The sequence below is a fragment of the Sceloporus occidentalis genome, unplaced genomic scaffold (assembly GCF_023333645.1).
Source record: "Sceloporus occidentalis isolate IW3139 unplaced genomic scaffold, rSceOcc1.0.p SCAF_1, whole genome shotgun sequence".
Taxonomy (NCBI): domain Eukaryota; kingdom Metazoa; phylum Chordata; class Lepidosauria; order Squamata; family Phrynosomatidae; genus Sceloporus; species Sceloporus occidentalis.
In genome coordinates this window covers 152835969-152856367 of record NW_028316981.1, presented here as the reverse complement: position 1 = coordinate 152856367, position 20399 = coordinate 152835969, and the positions used below count along the sequence as shown (strand labels likewise).

Below are 20399 nucleotides of genomic sequence, written 5' to 3'. Positions count from 1 at the left end.
AAAGTTGGACCGATATCTGGATTTATTTGTCTGACACAGGAGTCATCACCTGGCTGTTTCCAGTGAGGTAGAAAAAATAGCTGCCCCACTTTGAAAGTTATGGATGCCTTGTACTTTTGACATGCTCAAAGTTTTAAACTAAGCTCCTGTCAAAGGAAGGACTAAAATGCAGTCCTTCCTTTTCCTGTATCTTCCATATGATTATTTTCTCTTAAAGATATATTTCTGGAATTGTATTTCTGTGCTCTTACACTTTCCCCCCTTCTTTCTTTTATGCATTGCCTCTTACCTCTCAGCACTGGAAAGCTCTGTTTGATCAGGTATGTGAACAATTTAGAAATTTATACTCTAACACCTGTTAACAATGGAAACCTGTTGACTTTTATTCCCTGTGTGTCTTGTAACATGTAACTGATATGTTGTCGATGTCACATTGCTACAGTTGTGTCGGCTTTGGTTAGTGCTCTTCACTTTCTGTCTTATCTTTGTACATGCTCAGCTAAGTTATTTTTTCCCCATCAATTGAGAACCTGCACCATATAAAGCAAAGAGTTTGATATGATCCAAATTGTGTTTTGCCCTTTCCTTAGAAACTCAAGAACTATCAGTTCCTCCAAATGAAAGCTAAAGTCTTCTCCCTTGGGTCAAATTGTGAGGGAGGGTACACTTGTGTCAAAATTAACTTGGGCTTATTCAAGTTGCTTCCAGTTTATGGTGACCCTAAAGTGAATCTATTGTGGGGTTTTCCTGGTGATATTTTTTCAGAGAAGATTTGCTTTTGCCTCCCTTGCAGGCTGAGAGAGTGTGATTTTCCTAAGATGAGTTTCCACTGGCTGAGCAGGGATTCAGATTCTTATCTCCAGAGTGGAAATAGCCCCAAATCTGGGAAATCTCAGATGTACCTGTGTAGACAGACATTTAAATGATTTCTTTTTATAATTTTGGTGTTCTGCAGTAGTGAGGCTGCTGAATAAATTAAGCTTCCAATGAAGTCCCTAGCAAAACCTGCAACTCACTCTAATCCAGAAGACTTTGCCATACATGCATATTGATTTCGCTGCACATACACAGCAAATTCCGATCTGTGGGCTGGTTTGCATGTCATATTTAAGCTACAATTGTTGAGAACTCTGGGTTGTCTTGAGCAAATGGTCTCCACTGTTCAGTCACTTCCACTTGGCTGCTGTTGCCAGTAGGACCAGCCACCTGACTGTGGCTCATTAGGAGACCAACAAGCCAGGGAATGCTGAACAAGCCAAAGATGTTTTTTTTAGTTGACAGAGCTCACAAGAGGAGGCAAGTGGGAACAATCAAGCCACTTGCAACAGCTTTCTAATCCATCGTAAACCAGTATGCTCAGTAATTCTGTATTACCTTGATGCATGGAGTGGCCCATTAAGTCATTGCACCATGACAAGCAGATTCCATTTCTGTACATATGTAGTGAGGTCTTATTAATCACCAGAGGCTACAGATTATTGGGGACCCATCAGATTTTGATAGGCTTCTAGGACTCAGTTTTGAAATGGGATATGATCATTTAGATTGGAAAGGAAAGACCCATCAAACATTTTCTGGTAAGGAACTATGTGGTATTTGGTATTGACTCTTAAAAATCCAACACTGCCATTTTAAAGTATTTTTTTTAAAGATTTACTCCTACCAAGGATCTTGACCTTTCTTTTTCAAATGAAATGTACTGCTGTTTAGCATCTTTCAGGAGCATCCAATGCAACAGGAACATCCAGTACACACAGGTAAGCTTCAGATGGCCCCTTAAGTCTGTACATCTTGGTATCCACACTACAATATCCATCTGCTTCTTTTGGAAAAAGAGTCACTCTTGAGTCACTTTTTCTTGTGATCTGAATTATGACAAATAGTTTGGTGCTTCTGATGAAGTTGCCTGTTACTTAATTCTGTTAGTACAAAAATGTCCTTTGTTTTCATATACAAATCAATGATGATACTTTAAAAAAGAACCAACAAGCAGGCTGAGTCAGCTGGTTTCCAAGAGCTACTGATGTCTGTTCAGAGATATGTTGTCAGTTATATCTTGCTTGTCTGCATTTATAGATTGAGTTGTGCGTGCTGTTTAATGTGTTTAACATGTGGCTCTGAAGATGTGCCATGGTTTGTAAACATTCATGTGGTATTTATGGGTGTTTTCAACCACGGGCATTAAAATGCATATGTGGGGGAAAGTAGCATTTTGAAACTGAACTTCTGCCTGTTTTACTTTTTTTCCCCATGTGCATTTAAAAAATAACAATGTGTGAATATGTATTTGGGAGGAATATGAAGAGAGTTGTTCATAAACTGAGATGTTTTCCAAGAGCATTGCCCTTATGGGTCAAATTTGGTGTACAACACTCTCTCCTTAATGTGCTTTGTCTATTTCTGTGTGAGTGTAGATGCATTCCTTTATGCAAGTACACAGTTATTACTTTGGTTGGCCCTGGTGACAGGCAGCATCCACAGCTTTACAAGCCAATATAGTGATTTGAGGTTTCTGTGTGGTTAAACTATAATCGGAATGGCTTGCTGCCGTATGAATGAGTTGCTCCCCTTGTCCCAGAGATGGCTTGTTATCATTCTCTAATCTTGCTGCTCGTAGTGAGGAATGTCTGTTTATAACTTGGTAAGCTGGGCTCTATATTTAGCTCATAAATCTGGGGTGAGCAGTGTTCCTCATTGTGGACAGTATGTATCCGGGTGAGGTGGGATCATGTGGCCATGCTGGTGTAATGAGACATCAGATGACTCAATTTTGTAACAGACCAGGGCAAATTGTTCCCACTTTTATTACCCGCAGTTAACAGTTTTATTGTGGGGTGGAGGAGGGAGGAGTCATCCTGCTTCAGCTTGTCTTGTCATTTGGAATTTCTCCTCCCCTTTCTAAATGCTTTGAGTGAATTCCAGGAGCTGTAGTAAAAAAAAAGGTAACCTTTTCAAGCTCTGATTGTAAGAGAGTGGAAACTGGGCTTTTGAGAAGGTGTGTCCTATAGCGTGTGTATTCAGAGCCCAGCTTCCTCCTTCCTCCACCCATGAGGATCCATTCAATGGATGAGGAGAGAGAACACATGTTAACTATGAGTAGAGGAGGAGCAGGCTGCTTGTTGCATGGCTGGTGACTTCCAAGTCCACTCCCCTCCTCTGCTTCAGAGAGCCTAAGCTGGCAAAGGGTCCCTGTGTGCTGTCTTCTGCCGACTGTGCTATTTCCCAGCTGAGGCCTCAACAGTTGTGCTGGTGAGTCAGAAGAACATGGACGCTTTGAATATTCCATAAAGATAACTATTTATCCTTTGGCAGTTTTGTTTTCTTTCTCTTCCTTGTGGTTGCTGCAGAGAGAAAAGGAGGATCTGCCATCCTTCCTATTTCCCAAATGAACCACTTGTGCAGAGAGATGGATGTCAGGCTGAATCAAGAGTCTACTGCCTGGGAACTTGTTCAGAGAGGAAGGGATTGTTGAGGGGAAAGTTCTGCAAGTTTTCTACTTAACTGCTATTCAGATCTTAGCAAAAAAAAACAAAACAAAAAAACACTTTATGGAATACGGCTCCCGGGTGTCCCTAGACATCATGCAGTCCAAAAAACTGAGTTTTTCCTCCAAAACGTTTTTCCTATCATTGAAGAGGCTCAGTAAAGGAGCAGAACACAGAGTTTACATTGTGAAGCTCCTAGGTGCCATCTTCTAGAGAAGGCTGGGAGCAACCCTCTCTTTGAAACCTTGGAGAGGCATTGCCAGACAGAGCAACTCAGCCCACTCCCCACCCAGTGCTCCCTGGATATTTTAAACACTATCCCTGTCATCTTTGACTATTGGACATACTGGCTGAGGATGGTGGGAGTTATGATCCAAAACATCTGCAGGAGACTTCATGATACTACTGGGCTACGTAGGCAAATCATCTGAACTGACAAAAGCCTCCTGTCCTGGGTTGGGGCTGATGCATGCATACTGGCCTTCATCTTGCAGAGTTACTCACCAGATGCTGAGAAATGGACATGTGTACACCTGTGGTCAGAGCCATTTTGGTTGAAGGTAAAGAGTTTTCTGATCTGCCAGTATTCTCCTGTTAAGATACCTCCTCCATAACTGTTTTTTTTTTTTTCTTTTTTGGAGGTGGTGGATTTTTCTATAATCTGTTTTCATGGCTCCAAATGACTCCTACAATTATAACATAATGATATTGAAGGCTAGCCTTTCATAGCAACAGGCTTGTGAAGCCTTCCTGGGGCTTTTTGGCATTCTCTGGCCTAGTGCAGACCCTTCCCCATAAACACTCACACTCCTCCTCAAAAATATTTGGATGAAAATGGCTAAAAGCCATAAGAGTGGTAAAAAGCAGGAAATTGCCCCCAAACTGTGAATATTGTCTGCAAATAGCCAAAAATAGAAATAAATAGTCACTTCTAGTTTAATTTTTGGCTGGGAGCAGCCTGCCAAGAGAGGACAAAAAATGGCCTCCACACTCTCAATAATTTCCAGCTCCTGGGGCCTTTTCACACTACACAGTTATACTACCCTGATTCTACTTGTAAGTGCCTTGACTATCCTATTGAATCCTGTGGGTTTGTGGTTTGGCTAGAGGCACCAGACGAACTCCCTGGCTGAAGTTATTACATGCCCCTCTCTCAACTGCCAGTCCGAGGATGCCAATGGGATGTTGCCATGACAATTAAAGTGGAATCATGGCACTGTAATTGTGTAGGTTGATGCAAGGATTATGAGAAGGTTGTATTGGATTCTGATAAACTGGAGTTCTGTTTCTCACTTGTTATTCATTGGGATGAATCCATTGTTTGTCCCAACTAGAGACCTACTGAAGTCAAGGGAACTTATATAACTTTACATACCATTCATTTCAGTAGGTTCACTTCAGTTGTAGATTTTCCCATTTGTCAAAATAGGGACTTGTAGGCCTAGCTGAAATGCTGAAGAGTGGGAACAGGCTGGCTTCATACTGAGCAATGGATCACAATATCTCCTGAATTTCCACCTGATATCTATAGAATTATGAAGGCATTTTAAACAAAAATAGGTCGTAAGAATCCAAGCCAAAAAGCACCCTCTATTTGTACCAGATGGTAGGGTTAAAGTGTCCTGTCCGTACTGTTCCAGATAACTGAGTATTATGGCAGTCCTGCTGCCAGCAATGGCAGAATCCAGGTGCTCACCCACACACCAACAGGGCAGGTAAGTGACACTGAAAGAAGGAGGATTCAGGCTCAGAGGATTAATGCCATTTCATTGTCAGAAGGTTCATGCTAGGGATCCCCCATTTGTACAACTCAGTGCTGATCAGTGGCATTTCAAGCTGTTAGGCCCAAATACAGTTCATGGATCTGATATTTGGCTGTTTGGCACTTGGTACCTGGCCATGCCAGTTTCAGCTTTTGTCAGTGGGACTGTCAAAAGTCAGAGAAGGTTTTGGTGATTGGTGCTGATAAGCCACTAGTGCTGGCTCAGGGCTGATTAATGTGCAGGCAGAATGTGCTACAAGGCAGCTGACATGTCCCAGAAAATTAGCACCTCCTGAGATGGGAGCCAGTGCTGAAATTTAATCTGTCTCTGGGGCATTATTACTAAAGAGAGCACAGCTCCTGAAAACTGCACTCCTCCAGGTCTTCAGTGAATTCACAAAGCTTTTATTGCCTGCAGGCAAAAGCAGATGCTCTCCCCCTCCTAGATTTTTGAAGCTAAGGTAGAAAGTCTATAAGATTTGCTGTGCGTAATCAAATACTGTTTGTTATAACTAAAAATGTACTCTTCCTTGTGGAGTTACCAACTGCAGGCTTCAGTGTGTCTTTATCTAATACACTAAAATCACACTGTAGGAGCCTGGCATGGATGTCTTTCTTCAGTTTTATTCTTGCACATTCCTGTGAGATGAGTTAGGTTAGCAACTGTTCCAAAGTCATAGGATGCAATAAGAGGTAGACAGGAACTGTGTCAGGGGATCAGACACACTGGAACACATCGCAGTCAGGAGAAGTGTGGTTATTTGTACAACATCCTAGCCCAGACAGGAATCTATCTGTGACCCTTCATGTCATGGAGAGTCCAGTGGCCAACCTGAGAGGGTGGAGCATTCTTTATCACCCAGTGACTCATAGCTCAGGGTAGTCATGTGCAGAGCTGAGGATTGCTGGTTCTAGCCATAGCAGAACTTGCTCCACTTATTCCAATCTGTAATGACTGGGCCTCCAGTCATTTTAGGACTCCTCTCAAACTACAAAGGGTCAAAATGGGGGGAGGTACATGCTAATGAGAGCTTACATCACATGCTAATGAGAAGTTACATCATAGCTGACCTAAGGCCCAACTGATAAATCAGCATAGCAGGACCGGGTTTTTCAAGAATCTTCCATCAGAGGTCTTTAAAGGGCCTCTGGCGTCATGTGGTTTTGTGTCTTCTTGTTTTGGGAGCCCAGCTGATTGGACCTGTGCCAAAAGGGCAGGCTTAAGGGATGCAAGTTGAGCTAGGCAATGAGAGCCAGCTCCTTGCATCCAAAAACCCATCAAGGACTGCAAATCCCATCTCTGTGTGAGTAGTAGGAAATGTGATAGCTAGTACGTCTAGGCCAGGGGTAGGCAACCTTTTTGAGCCGGGGGCCGGGTTGGTGTCCCTCAGGCGACTGGGGGGCCGAAGCCGGGTGTGGAGCTTCAACCCTCCGGGGCGGGGCCATGTGCGAGGGGTGGAGCTTCCACCCTCCGGGGCGGGGCTGCGTGCCGGGGCGGAGCTTCCACCCTCCAGGGGCCACACCTCCCCAGCTTTGCTGGCCCCTGACGGGGCCCCAGGCCCCAGCAGAGTCCGGCAAAAAAGCTGGTGGGGGCCACCAGCGCTGGAGGGCCCCCTGGAGGGCCCCAGCGACGGCACCGGGCCTCCCAGAGGCCCCCTGCCGTCGTCAGAGCCCTCCTGGAGGGCCCCAGCGATGGCAAAGGGCCCCCCAGAGGCCCCCTGCCACCCTCGGAGCCCTCCTGGAGGGCCCCAGGGACGGCAGCAGGCCCCCCAGAGGCCCCCTGCCGCCCTCGGAGCCTTACTGGAGGGCCCCAGGGACGGCAGCAGGCCCCCCAGAGGCCCCCTGCCGCCCTCAGAGCCCTCCTAGAGGGCCCCAGGGATGGCAAAGGGCCCCCCAGAGGCCCCCTGCCGCCGTCGGAGCCCTCCTGGAGGGCCCCAGGGACAGCAAAGGGCCCCCCAGAGGCCCCCTGCCGCCGTCGGAGCCCTCCTGGAGGGCCCCAGGGATGGCAAAGGGCCCCCCAGAGGCCCCCTGCCACCCTCAGAGCCCTCCTGGAGGGCCCCAGGGACGGCAAAGGGCCCCCCAGAGGCCCCCTGCCACCCTCGGAGCCCTCCTGGAGGGCCCCAGGGACTGCAAAGGGTCCCCCAGAGACCCCCTGCCGCCGTTGGAGCCCTCCTGGAGGGCCCCAGGGACTCCAAAGGGTCCCCCAGAGGCCCCCTGCCGCCCTCGGAGCCCTCCTGGAGGGCCCCAGGGACTGCAAAGGGTCCCCCAGAGACTCCCTTCCGCCCTCGGAGCCCTCCTGGAGGGCCCCAGGGACGGCAGCAGGCCCCCAGAGACCCACTGCCGCCCTCGGAGCCCTCCTGGAGGGCCCCAGGGACGGCAGCAGGCCCCCCAGAGGCCCCCTGCCGCCCTCGGAGCCCTCCTGGAGGGCCCCAGGGACGGCAAAGGGCCCCCCAGAGGACCCCTGCCGCCGTCGGAGCCCTCCTGGAGGGCCCCAGGGACGGCAAAGGGCCCCCCAGAGGCCCCCTGCCGTCGTCGGAGCCCTCCTGGAGGGCCCCAGGGACTGCAAAGGGTCCCCCAGAGGCCCCCTGCCGCCCTCGGAGCCCTCCTGGAGGGCCCCAGGGACGGCAGCGGGCCCCCCAGAGGCCCCCTGCCGCCCACGGAGCCCTCCTGGAGGGCCCCAGGGATGGCAGCGGGCACCCCAGAGGCCCCCTGCCGACCCCGGAGCCCTCCTGGAGGGCCCCAGGGACGGCAGTGGGCCTCCCAGAGGCCCGCCGCCGCCCCTGGAGCCCTGCTGGAGGGCTCCAGAGATGGCAGCGGGCCTCTTAAAGGCCCGCCGCCGCTGCCGCCCATCGCGGCTTTTCGCCGCTCTGGGCGCCGCCATTTTGGGCGGCAAAATGGCGGTGCCCATAGCCCCAGAGGCCGCTCTGGGCGCCGCCATTTTTTCACCCAAAATGGCGGTGAAGTCTTGCGCGACCTCGCCGCCATTTTGCTGACCAAAATGGCGGCGCACAGAGCGGCGAAAAGCCGCGACGGGTGGCCGTGGCTGCGGCGGCAGCAGTGGCAACAGGAGGGAGGGGCCGGCCGCCAGGCCTCCGCGGGCCGCATCCGGCCCGCGGGCCGGAAGTTGCCGACCCCTGGTCTAGGCTTTTGTTATGTTTATCTTTTGGCTTACCTGAAATGAACATCTTGTAACTATGCATTCTGTACCTGCATGAGAAGAAGGCCTTGCATCAATGATACCTTATTGCTCTATTCTGTCTATTTAGAATAAAGACCTTTCTTTAAAAGTATCTGCTGTCTTTGTACTCCTATACAAGTGCCTTAGCTCGGTTGTGCTTGCTCAGGTTAGCAAAGGAAGGAATTTAAGTCCTTAGCAAGTCCCAGTGGGGAGTTCATTGGAGATTCACTGGGTGGTGGCAGCTTGACTAGAGGATCTCAGGGGGTCTCATTCAGCTCAGCAGGGAGCAGGAACAGAGACCCAGAAGACTCTAGGGGAAAGTAAAGGGATCCGCTGGGTCTGAAGACCAAGAACAGGGTGGCTGTTTGGCCACTTGGACCCTAGGGATCATCACACCATCCTACGAAAATTAGTTTTCGATTGGTATAGTGAAAATCATATGAACCTGGCCTGGGCTGAAACAAACTGTTTGGTCCCTATATTGCCTTATTCTGACTGGCAGCAACTCTTCAAGGTCTCAGGCAGGGCTCTTTCTTTCCTAGCCCTTCTACTTAACATTCCTTTAAAGTAGAAGTGCCAGGGACTCGGTCTGGTGCTATTTACAGGCAAAGCATATCCTGTGCTACTGAACTATAGACCTCTGTATTATCATGTCATGACTACAAGTGTGAGCTGCCACTACTGATAAGGCAGTAAAATTGCTGTGAAATGGTTGTTGCAGGACCTTGGACAGCTCCAAGCAGAGATTTTACTATGTAAAAGCCTGGAATTCAACAAAGACCTTCTGTCCAGCTTGAGCCACGTTCTTTCTTGCTTGGTAAAGAAATTTAAAGGGGTAGTCCTTAGGTTTGCACTCTGTAGCCTTTCAGTCAGCTACTGCCTTGTATATTGCTGGTGCCGATGAACAGGCATTGAGGAGTGTGAGGTCCTAGGTGAAGAATGAAGATCACTTCCTTAGGAGAATAAGAGTTGGGTGTGGGATTGTTTTTAGCTATGCAGACTCAGTTAGACCCTGAGTCTGGTTGAGCACTTCTGTAGTTTGGGCTGCTGACTACTATAGCCAATGGCTTAACTTCCCATCCGGACGATTGCAATACATTCTGTGCAGTTTCCCTTAAAAATTCTCTGGAGTCTGCAGCTGGTGCAAACAACCACTGCCCAGGTTTTATCAGGAACAGCAGAAAGCAAAATCTTTGCATTGGCTGCCGGTGAGCTACTGAGGTCAACTTCAGGTGTTAGCAGAGAAAACCTCAAACAATTGAGGACCCAGTAATTAGAGGACTACTTCTCTCAGTATCAATCTACCCAGAACTTATGATAAATCAGGTGCTGTTTCTGGTGTCCCAAAATAGCATGGCATTTAGGGGTGTCACATCAGGCAGGGATTTCTTTGTGGTGGGATCCAGTTATGGAATTCCCATAGAGATCAAGGTGTCCCACACATTTTGTCTTTCAGGCAACAATTTAAATCATTGTACAAACTCTTTGGGAATGAGCAAGTGGTTAATTTCTCTTCTCCTGCTGCTAGTTTTTATTGCTTTTATGGTATTTTAGCAACATATTTTAATCTATTACTGTATTTTAGATATTTGTAGTTTGCAATATTTGATCTTTATAATTTGTAATGGTATGTGTTTTATGTAGATTGGTAGCTGTTGTAAATGCATATGAAGAAGGATGTGATATAAATTAAATTAGTAATCATAGGCGCGTTACAGACAGCCTGAAAGCGGCGATCTGCCGGCGCCGCTGGTTGCTGTGTCCAGGAACCACTGCGGCCAAACCACGTGGTTCCCGGATGCAGCAAAAAAGAAGCCTGAAAATGGCGCTTCTTTTTGTGCTCCGGATGTGACGCCACAAGGCACTAGTCACGCATTTGTGGCGTCACATCAGGGGTGTGACGTGCGGACGCTATGCGTCTGCTACGTCAAGATGGCGGTGCCCGTGTGGAACGGGCACCGCCATTTTGTACGTATCCAGTAAGTACTAGGGTTAGGGGCGTTAGGAAGTGACGCCCCTTTCTAACCCTAGTACGTACTGGATACATACTATATGCCCGCCCGGAACAGGCCTACGTCATATTGCATCCTTCCTGAACCTGATATCCTCTAGATGTGTTGGCCAATGCTAGTGAAGAATGATGGGGGTTGTAATTTAGCACATCTGGTGGGCACCAAGTTGAGAAAGGCTACACTGGTTCTACCTATCCAGCAGATCACGTCCTCTTCCTCCTCCTCTTTCTTTGTGCCTAGGGTGGCCCAATGCAGAAGAGGACAGGACTTCCACACCTTTAATGGCTATGCAAAAGGTAGGGTTTCAGCAGGGTTAGTTTCAATAACAAGCTAAATCTCCTTATCCAGGCAGTCCTTGAAAGTAAAAAATTTCTATTCTCTTACTTCTGAATAGTCCAGCTCCTCTTCAAAATCATTATCATGACACTCCTCTGTGGACAGTCTTGTTTTTCTTTTTTGTGGGGCTGTTACTCTTATGTGATGTCAATGATTTTGCAGCTGAGTTCCAAAATGTATTTATATACTTGCTTATGCTATGAGATTGCACACGTAGCATTTTTGCTCCACATCTGTGGTTTCTCATGAGAGTGGAGATGGATGTGAGCCATGCTAAGTGCTTTATATATAATTCTAGATTCAGAAGCACAGTTCTGAATGAAGCATTTGTATCCTCTGCCTGCCTCACACCTTCCTGTGCTGTGTTTCTTTTTCTTTCCTTCCTTGCTTTCCATTTTAAAGCTTTGTTTTATGTCCACTTTAGAGATGTGTGGGAAATGGAAAGAGAATGGCATCTTATACAATATGGAATGAGGCAGTTAGAAATGTTGGTGTGTGTGTGTGGTCCATTCATTTTAGCATCCTTTAAAAAAACTGTAATCAACTCTCCCTTGCCTATGTTTGCTGCTGAAAATAACTGTTTTTTATTTGTTCAGAACTGGCTTACACACAGCTTCTGGCCTGGTTGTACCTGCAACAAGTGGAAAAATGTCTCCAGATGATCAGGCTGAGGCAGCATCTGTAAATCAGAAATACTGGCATCTTTAGGGCCTTGTGTATGGCACAGCTATACGATGTAGGCAAGCGTGGGCAACTGTGTAGCACAGATAGATTATTAGCTGGGTCTTGTTTTATTTGCAAGATGGTTTACAATAAAAGGTCATGTGCCTTTGGATTTGGAACTGAGGAATATTTTAGGAATTCTGTTGGGCTGTGGTTCCATATTTTACCAGTTCATGGAAATGTGGTAAGAAAAAGACTGTAAAATGACCAGATCTTTCAATACTTGAAAGATTTCACATTCTGACATGGAATTACTAGTTGGTTCTTGGGTGGCACAGGCTCATGGCCTGCAATTGTTAGAAAGGAGTGTGGTGCCTGTTGTTGGGCTACAGTGCCCATAATTGTTGAACGTTGATGGGAATTGGAATTTAGCAGCATCTGGAGGGCCAGAGGTTCCCCATTCATGTATGCTAGAACGGGGACTGGGAAGACCTGGTTGCAAATCACTCTCTGAGTGACCTTGACTGAATCATACACTTTTATCCTAGCCTACCTCACAGGATTGTTGTTGGAGAGTCATTTATATCACTCCAAGTGGCTTGGAGGAAGGATGGGATTTTTAAAAAAGAATTTTTGCTCCACATCAATAACACATGTAATAAAGTCAATTAACCAAAAAACCTGGCATGGTTTTTGCCCTTTGCATTTCCCCCAAATTGCAAGATACAGAGGGTGAGGCAAGAGCCTCTGTTACTGAATAGGGCTATTGAGCCCAGTGGAGCATTGGAGGTCAGTCCAACCTGAACCTGGGTTCAGTTGAAAAGGCATTTGGGACTGGGTTTACCTGTGTCAACGAGTCAGACTGGTTGGCTGCAATCTAATTAGTTTTGTTAATAAAACCAATAGATGTAAGGAACTTGTAAAACAATTTTATTTCAAAAAGTCCAAAGCAACTATTGCTAAAAAGCAAATAAATTAAACAGTTGACCCACCTAAGTGATATAACAAGTTAAGCAAAGAAAAAGCAAACAAACAAACAAACAAACAAACAAACAAAAAAACAAAAACAAAACAAAAAACAAAACAAAACAAAACAAAACAAAACAAAAAACAAAAAAAATAAAAATAAATGGTGCAACTAAAATAGCAATGGTATAAATCAGGTGAATTTTCATGTTTGCTTGCTTAAATTGTCTAGATTGGGATAGCAGGAGAAGGGCAGTAATGGAAGATCAAAAGAGGGGTGGAACATTGAAATGGGATAGTCTCTCCTTTGGATCATCCTTCAGATGCCATCGTCTAATTCAATTGTTTCCCCACACATGGGTCTTCCAGATGTTTTGGACTTCACCTTCCCAAATTTGTGGCTGCTGGTGGCTAGGGCTTCATAGAGTTGGAAACCCAAAACACCTGGAAGACCAAAGTGTGGGAACCATTGATCTAATTTCTGCCCAATGTAGTTTTCACAATGTCCACCTGTAGTTTTTTTTTCCTTTCAATTCATAAGCACTGGAAACTTGTCTTTCAAAAGTCTTGTATCTTCTTGTAAAAATAATTTTTATATATACATTTTATATTTGTATATATACAATTTTATATAGACAATTTATATTAAAGAAGAAGAAAAAACTATTCTCTGAGTTTCTCCCTCTTGAAACCACTCTGTTGAGCCAGTGTGATGTAGTGGTTTGAATGTTTAACTAGGGCGCTTTACAGACCACCCAAAAAGGGCAGTCTGCCGGCGCCTCCGTTTCTGCCACTGGGAACCCTCAGCTTCCAAACGGAGAGGGTTCCCAGCGGCAGAAAAAGAAGCCGCAAAAAGCGGCTTCTTTTTCTGTTGCGCTTATGATGCTGCAAGGCACCAATGGCACACTTGCAGCATCATAAGTGAGCCACGACGTGCGGACGCTAAGCGTCCGGCATGTCAAGATGGTGGCACCTATGTAGAATGGGCGCCGCCATTTTGTACGTGCTTGGCGCGTACTAGGGTTAGGGGCATCTGGAAAGGATGCCCCTTCCTAACCCTAGTACGTGCCGAGCACGTACTAGAGTGCCCGTGCGGAACGGGCCTAGGACTCTAGGTGACCAGAGTTGGAATCCCTGCATAGTCATGGAAACCCACTGGGTGACCTTAGGCAAGCCACACACTCTCAGCCTCAGAGGAAGGCAGTAGCAAGCCTCTGAATAATAAATCTTGCCAAGAAAACCCTATCAGGGGGTCAGCATAAGTTGGAATCAAAGGCATATAACGTTAACAGTGCTCTGTAGTTCTCTACAAAATCAGATTCTGTAATACTCTGAGGAGATTTTCACACGGGGATGGCATAGGGATGGGATCTCTCCCTCATCCTTATCCCATCTTTAACCCTTCCGTGACTGTGGTGGCATGAAAGACTTTCAAATCATAGAGCCGTTCCCACCATTAATCTGTCATTAAAGCAGCATTGCATTAATGCACACTTCTGTTAATACAAAATGCGAGCCAGTGTCTCTTTAATGACAAGTTAATGGCGAGATAATAACAGGATCTGTGTGACTTCATCTGAAAGCCTTTCGTGCGATCGCTGTCATTTGCATTTCCCAGACAGGATAAGCATGAATCCTGTCTGAAAGTCCTTCCCGCGATTGCGGGAGTGACAGGAACATGACGGGACAGGACAGGACATGCTTCGTCTGATAATCCCCTGACTTTAAAACCAGCCCAATTTTCAGACATCTTTGATTATAACAGCAGAATTAGCCATTTGTCTCTCTTTCTGGTAAATGAGGATTTGGTACAAGTTATCTGGGCTGTCCAAATCGTTTAGCTCTTGAGGATAGATCCCACTTTATCAAACTACTTAGCTGGTTCCTTTAAAGTGGCCGTTCATATGTCTGCCTTAATAGCAGTTTACCTTTGCTTCTCATCCACTCTGTAAAAACCATCTTTGACAAGCAGTCTGTTTGTTCAGGGCAAGCCCCCAAACAGTAGCTCCTTGGTGCTAAGTGGGCAGCCTTATTACTCTCCATGTACCTCCACTACATTTTTCTTACAATTGGGTGAAAGCCATGGATTCTGCTTAGGGCTTTCTGTCTCCTCTGCTACCCGCCAACTTTCCAGTGTATGTGATGATAATGGACAATGTAACCTAATGAGAGAGAGAGATTTTTGCTTGATTGTAGTAATTAGGGTATCAGCAAGAGGTGTAATAGAGACCTCTTGAACACTGTAGTTGAATGCTTCTCTGAAAGAAACTATGGCAGGTTACAGACCTCCGAAAAGCAGCGGTCTGCTGCCTCCACTGGTTGCTGCGTCCGGGAACTGCAGCAGCCAAACGGCGCGGTTCCCAGACGCAGCAAAGAAGGAGTGCGAAAATCGCGCTCCTTCCTGGGCCCCGGATGTGACGCCGCAAGGCGCTAGTCGCGCACTCGTGGCGTCATATCCGGGGTGCGACATGCAGACGCAGAGCGTCCACTACATCAAGATGGCAGTGGCCGTGTGGAACGGCCGCCGCCATTTTGTACGGACTCAGTCCGTGCTAGGGTTAGGGGCATCTGGAAGAGATGCCCCTTTCTAACCCTAGCACGGACTGAGTCCGTCCTAGGGTGCCCGTCTGTAACGGGCCTGTGGCTGCTTTTACTCTTGATTTTACAGGATTTCTTGTGCCTTAAAATCCTGGGAATGGCCCACAGCTGAGTCTTATGGTTGTTGAAAAAAAAAGAGACTTCAGTCAAAGTTGATTAACCTTTTAACTATTAAAGTGTTGTCATCCTTATGATCATTTGATTTCAGCTATATCTCCTGGAAGGTGGACAAGAGGCCTGTAAAACAAAATCCAAATAAACCAAAATAAACCAAAATAAATAAAAGAATTCAGCAACATTTGTTTTATATATTTGGACCTAGCAATACAAAAGAAAGAACATTTTTGGGAAAAGAAATACAGCCTTTCTCTCTTTCCAATCACCCTGTCTGTGCTGCTTAATTTGGATATTAAGTCACATAAGTCTCATGGAAAGGAACATATTGACAGAGAAAAGCACAATACACTGGCTGTGAAATCGCAGGACAGTAAATGGACAAGGTGACTAGGAGAAATTCAAATCGCTTGCAAGTATTTCGCTTAATAAGTATGTTGGCTTGATTTCAAGTTCCTCCTGCCCCTTCAGTGCCAGAAGTGCCTCAAGCTAATACCAGTCCTGTCTGTCTACACTCAAATGCAGTTTCATTGCCAGAAGAGCCTCCAAGAAAGCTGGTCTAACAATCATTATGCTCCAGCCACAAACCTGCTTACTTGCTTTTTGTTTTTACTTTGAATTCTCAGTTGCTGCTGCTGTGTGACTTCAAGTCATTTCTGACTCATGGTAACCTTAAGGCAAACTTATCATGGGGTTTTCTAGGCAAGGTTTGTTCAGAGCAGGTTTGCCACAGCCTTCCTCTGAGGCTGAAAGAGTGTGACTTGCCCAGGATCATCCAGTGGGTTTCTGTAGCTGAGGATGGGATTTGAACCCTGTTCTCCCTGAGTCATAGTCCAGCATTCAAGCTGCTACACAATGCTAGACTCATACTAATATCCTATTTTACAGCCTGTGTCAGTCCCTTGAAACATTTTACAATCTAAAACAGCTACCAAAGTACAGTTTTTTAAAGTGATACTTTCTCTCACTGTTTTTGATGAAAAGGTATCTTCTTGTGCCTTTGAGACTGTGTGAAAGATATTGTAAATTTTGTAGACTTGGGGACTCGACTGACTGCCCTGAAGAGGCAGTGGGATGCCGCCCTTTTCCTAGCCGGATTGGGGCCACTACAACCACATGCCATGGCCTCCTTTCAGTCTATCAAGGCTCCTTTTTGCACCTTCAAAAAGGCACCATAGCTGCAGCGGTGCAGCTATACAGCATTCCTTTGGTGCTGCATCATATGGATGCAGTGCCAGAGGAGTGCCATGATGCCGCGTGCCATGTGGAGTGGCATGCAGCGTCATGGCACCCTTGGGGCGGAGTCAGGGCATGCTGATCTTTCAGGCCGGTCTGTACAGGGCCACAGTCTACTTCCTCAGATGCATAGTGTGCCCATGCATCTGAAGTAGTATACCCAATCTACAAAACATATGCTGCAATGTCTTTTGCACAGTTAATCTCAAAAGTGCTACAAGATCCCTTTCCATACTGATATTCCAGGCTAACATGGCAATGTCACTGAATCCTTTTGATGGATCATACATACCCCTTGCAAAAGAGTCTTGCTTTTTCATTTGTTTTTGGTTCCTTGAATAAGATGCACTGAAGGCATTATAAAAGGATTTCCTCTCCTTTCCATCCCCATTCCTTCATTCTTTTCCCTGAAATGAGAAAGAGAGTGAATATTAAAGTATTGGGAGCACATGGACTTGAAAGCTGGGAAAGTGCATGTGATGGTTTGTAGCTAAGGCTAGGGGTGGATAAGAGGGGCAGTGGGGCTACTTGCATCTGCCCCAGACCTTAATCCCATTTGCAGTTGTCAGCATGGTTTGCTAGAGAATCTGGAGGCAAAGAAAAGTTGTGGAGCAGAGATGGGGGTGAGTGGGAAGAGTAATGCTGAACTGTCTTTTTGCATAGGATGATGTGGCTGTTTAGAAACACCTGCTCCAAGCCACTAGTACCTTTGGGAGGAATGTGGATGACAGTTGGGCCAATCTGGAGCAATTGTCCTATGCTACTCTCTAAGGCACTCTATCTGTGGAATACACGATTAAGGAATTGAGAAGGCAGGCCTATTGTAAACCACAAAAGCCCAGGGATTTTCAATTGGTCTCTCTGTCTTCGCTCTTTTTTCTGCAGCAGCCACTGTTGCATTACATTTCTCAAGTGGAGTTTGAAGGAAACATTGAGGCAGACTGCCTTTGAAGAACACAATGCCTTTCTTTCTCATTCCTCCCCTAAACTGTGCCTCACCTTTGTTCTACAGCTTTAACCCCTTTGACTTTTCCAGTTTAGGCTGGGGGCTGGGAAAAAATCCTTTTATATGATATGCTGTAGCACTAGTTTTGGAGGAAAGGATGTCTTGGAAAACATGGTGGTATGAGGATGTAGCTGTAGCTAAAAGGAGAAGGTCCTTGGTTTGAGGGCATAAGTGTAGAAGGAGTCACATAGATCATTTACAATGCTTTCTAAAGCTTGGAAGGCTTCAAGTGTCAAATAAACAAAACAAAACCTAGGCTTCTTTTATTATTTGTTTATTTAATTTTTATCTCGCCTTTCTTCTAGCAAAGGACTGAAAGCAGCTTACAAAAAACTCAAAACATGGTTTAGCCAAAAGGATTTACCAAAGTAAAAAAGCAATTAAATAATGCTGTTTAAAAAGCACATAGTTAAAACAGTTTAAAATATACTGGAGACAATATTAAAAGTTAAAAAGATAAACCAACAGCACACAATGTTTAGAAAACTCTTTTACCTCATAATTTGAACACCAAAGGCCTGCCTAAATAAAAAGGTCTTTGCTGGCCAGAGGAAAGGCTGGTTTCCAGAGAATAGAAGGAGGTGAGTTGAACCATTGACTGAAGCCATTTCTATAGCCTTCTATATCACTGAGAGAGTTCTCTCCTTTGTCTTCACCAAACATTCCTGTGTTAATGGTTGGACTGAGAGGAAGCCTTCTCTAAAGATCTTAAAACTTGGGCCAGCTCATATAGGGAGATATGGTTTTTTAGGTGGTCTGGACTGAAGTTTTAAAGATCACAACCAGTACTGTACTTTAAATTCTGTCAGTAACCATTGAAGCTGCTTCAATGGTGAAGGGAAAGTGTTACATGATCCCTGTAATTAGCCCCATTCAACAGCCTGGCCCCAGCATTTTAGACTTGATGGAGTTTCTGAACACTTTTCAAAAGCAGCCTCATGTAGTGTGTGTTAACTAATCCAAATGAAATGTAATCAAGACATGTCACCATAGCCAGACAGGACATCGCAAGGAATGGGATGACACACTAGGCTTATAGCCCAAAAAGATGTAACATAGTTGAAAAAGATGATGGGGAAGGGAAAATAAAAGAAGAAAATTCAAGGACCGTACTTAATGTTATGAGGCCCCTGAGTGTGGTGGAATGGCTGTTGGATGCCAGAAGGGAAGAGGCAAAGCCCAGTGGAGGCAGCTTCCCAGAGGAATGAACGGTAGCCCTGCTTTCTTTCTTTTTTCTTCTCTTCCTCTCTCTCAGTAGAATTATTTTCCCTCATCAGTATATTTAACGTTTGCATTATGGTTTCCAAGTTTGGAAGTTATGGAGATATAAGGGAATATGCCCAGAAGAAAGTAAGTGGGAATTGAAAGGCTAGTTTGACATAACTTTTAAGTTGATACTCCCCTTCCTTTAGGAGGATCAAAAAGGTTTTGCTGCTATTTGCGTTGAGCTGTAAAGTGATTATTTGTTTTCTTGCAACACTTCGCCCACACTCCCTGCAGAGGTGATGCTCCGATCTTTAATAATTCACAAAGCTGGTCTGAACTTGCTGCCTCCTACTAGTGATGTAACTCTTCACTCCTTTTGCTTTCTGGTATTATGTAGGCCAGGTATCCCCAGCAGCAGCATTCCAGCTGCAGGCCAAGGAAATGCAGCACTGCCACTGCTTTGGATGTTAATCTGCCAGTCTGTCTATGGAGGCTTCTAATATACGTCATTCAGGCTTTTCCAAGTAGTCTACGATGAGCGGTGTGTGAGAGAACATGTAACATATATGCTCAACTATATGTTGACCTCATGTATAAGTCGAGGGCAGCTAATGGAGCAAACATGATGGAATTTGTCATGACCTGTGGATAAGTCAAGGATAAAACTTTGGGGCTCAGCATGAGGTTCTTCAGGTCCATGGTGGCTCTTTGGCATTTCCCCGTTGTGATGGACAGAGCTTCTCTGATGCGAAAGGGAAATACTAAATAGCCACAGTTACTGCCATTTTCCCTCCCAGACATTGCAAAAGGACCCCAGAGACAGTCGAGGGGGTTGCTGCTTTTTTAAGGTTCTCCCAGGATGGACTATGATAAGAGCTCCCCAGCTGTAGTAAAGACTGGCCATGGCTTCTTTTTTGCCTGCTTTCTCTGGCTCCTATTTTTTTAACTATAGATTTTTTTTATTTTTATTAAAAAAAGAATAAGCTGGCATGGACAAAATGCATAGTTCGATCGACAGTTCTGTATAGCACTATGTCCAACTTTGGGTTCTACCGAACATCCACCTTCTGATCTTCCAAACCAAAGCCATCAGGTGCGTTCATCCATACTTCCAAGATGCGTCATCACCCCATGCCACCATCAAAGACAAGCGGCCAGGAGTCTCAGTCACAGGTGGCAGGGCTGGGGGAGGGGTGGGAACCCCAGGCGAAGCCTATTCAGTGCCTGAGCTACTCTGCTGCCAGGGAGTCTTTCTGACAGGCCCTATCTATCTCCCCTGCAGCCCAACTAGAGGTGCTTCTTCATGTGGAGGGCCGGGTGGTCAGTGTGGGAGAATGTGCGGTCACAGAGGCAGCACTGGAAGGACTAGTGAGCCATATCATTCCTTTAGTGCTGCACCAGCAAATGAACCACATGAAGATTCTCACATCTGGCCCAAGAAGGTGACAAATTTCTCAGCTCATAAATAGAAATTCAAATGTAAAGGGGCCAAGAAAACAATAATCTGTATGTTTAGCAAACTGGAATGAATGATCAAATGATTGTCAAATCTCTAGTTGTCAGTAGTAGATTAGATCAGGGTGGGCAAATGGAAACTTAATCCAGATGAAGTGCTCTTGGTCAGTCAAAACGCAGATTAAAGAATAAGGTCTCTCCCTGTGCTGGATGGGGTTATTTGTTGTTGTTAGCTCAACTCGTGGTGACCCTGTGTATGAGACATCTTCAAGCCCCCCTAATCTCCATTGCTCTGCTTAGGTCTTGTAGATTCAGGCCCGTGACCTCCCTGATTGAGTCTATCCACCTGGTGTGCGGTCTTCCTTCCTTTCTGCCTTCTACC

The 20399-nt window shown here is 45.9% G+C and overlaps 1 protein-coding gene across 6 annotated transcripts in view; it reads left to right on the top strand.

Moving 5' to 3' along the window:
• RHBDL3 (rhomboid like 3) overlaps positions 1-20399 on the top strand; it is a 204575-nt gene that overhangs the window by 12415 nt on the left and 171761 nt on the right. For 3 of the 6 annotated variants that reach the window (XM_089477969.1, XM_089477950.1, XM_089477989.1), the window contains one exon: positions 297-320. The exons of 2 other annotated variants lie outside the window; for them this stretch is intronic. In XM_089477969.1, the coding sequence (XP_089334095.1) occupies positions 297-320 (24 nt within the window). Of the gene's footprint in view, positions 1-296; positions 321-3927; positions 4046-20399 lie in introns of those variants that run through there. One more of the 6 variants, XM_089477998.1, reaches the window with a different exon arrangement.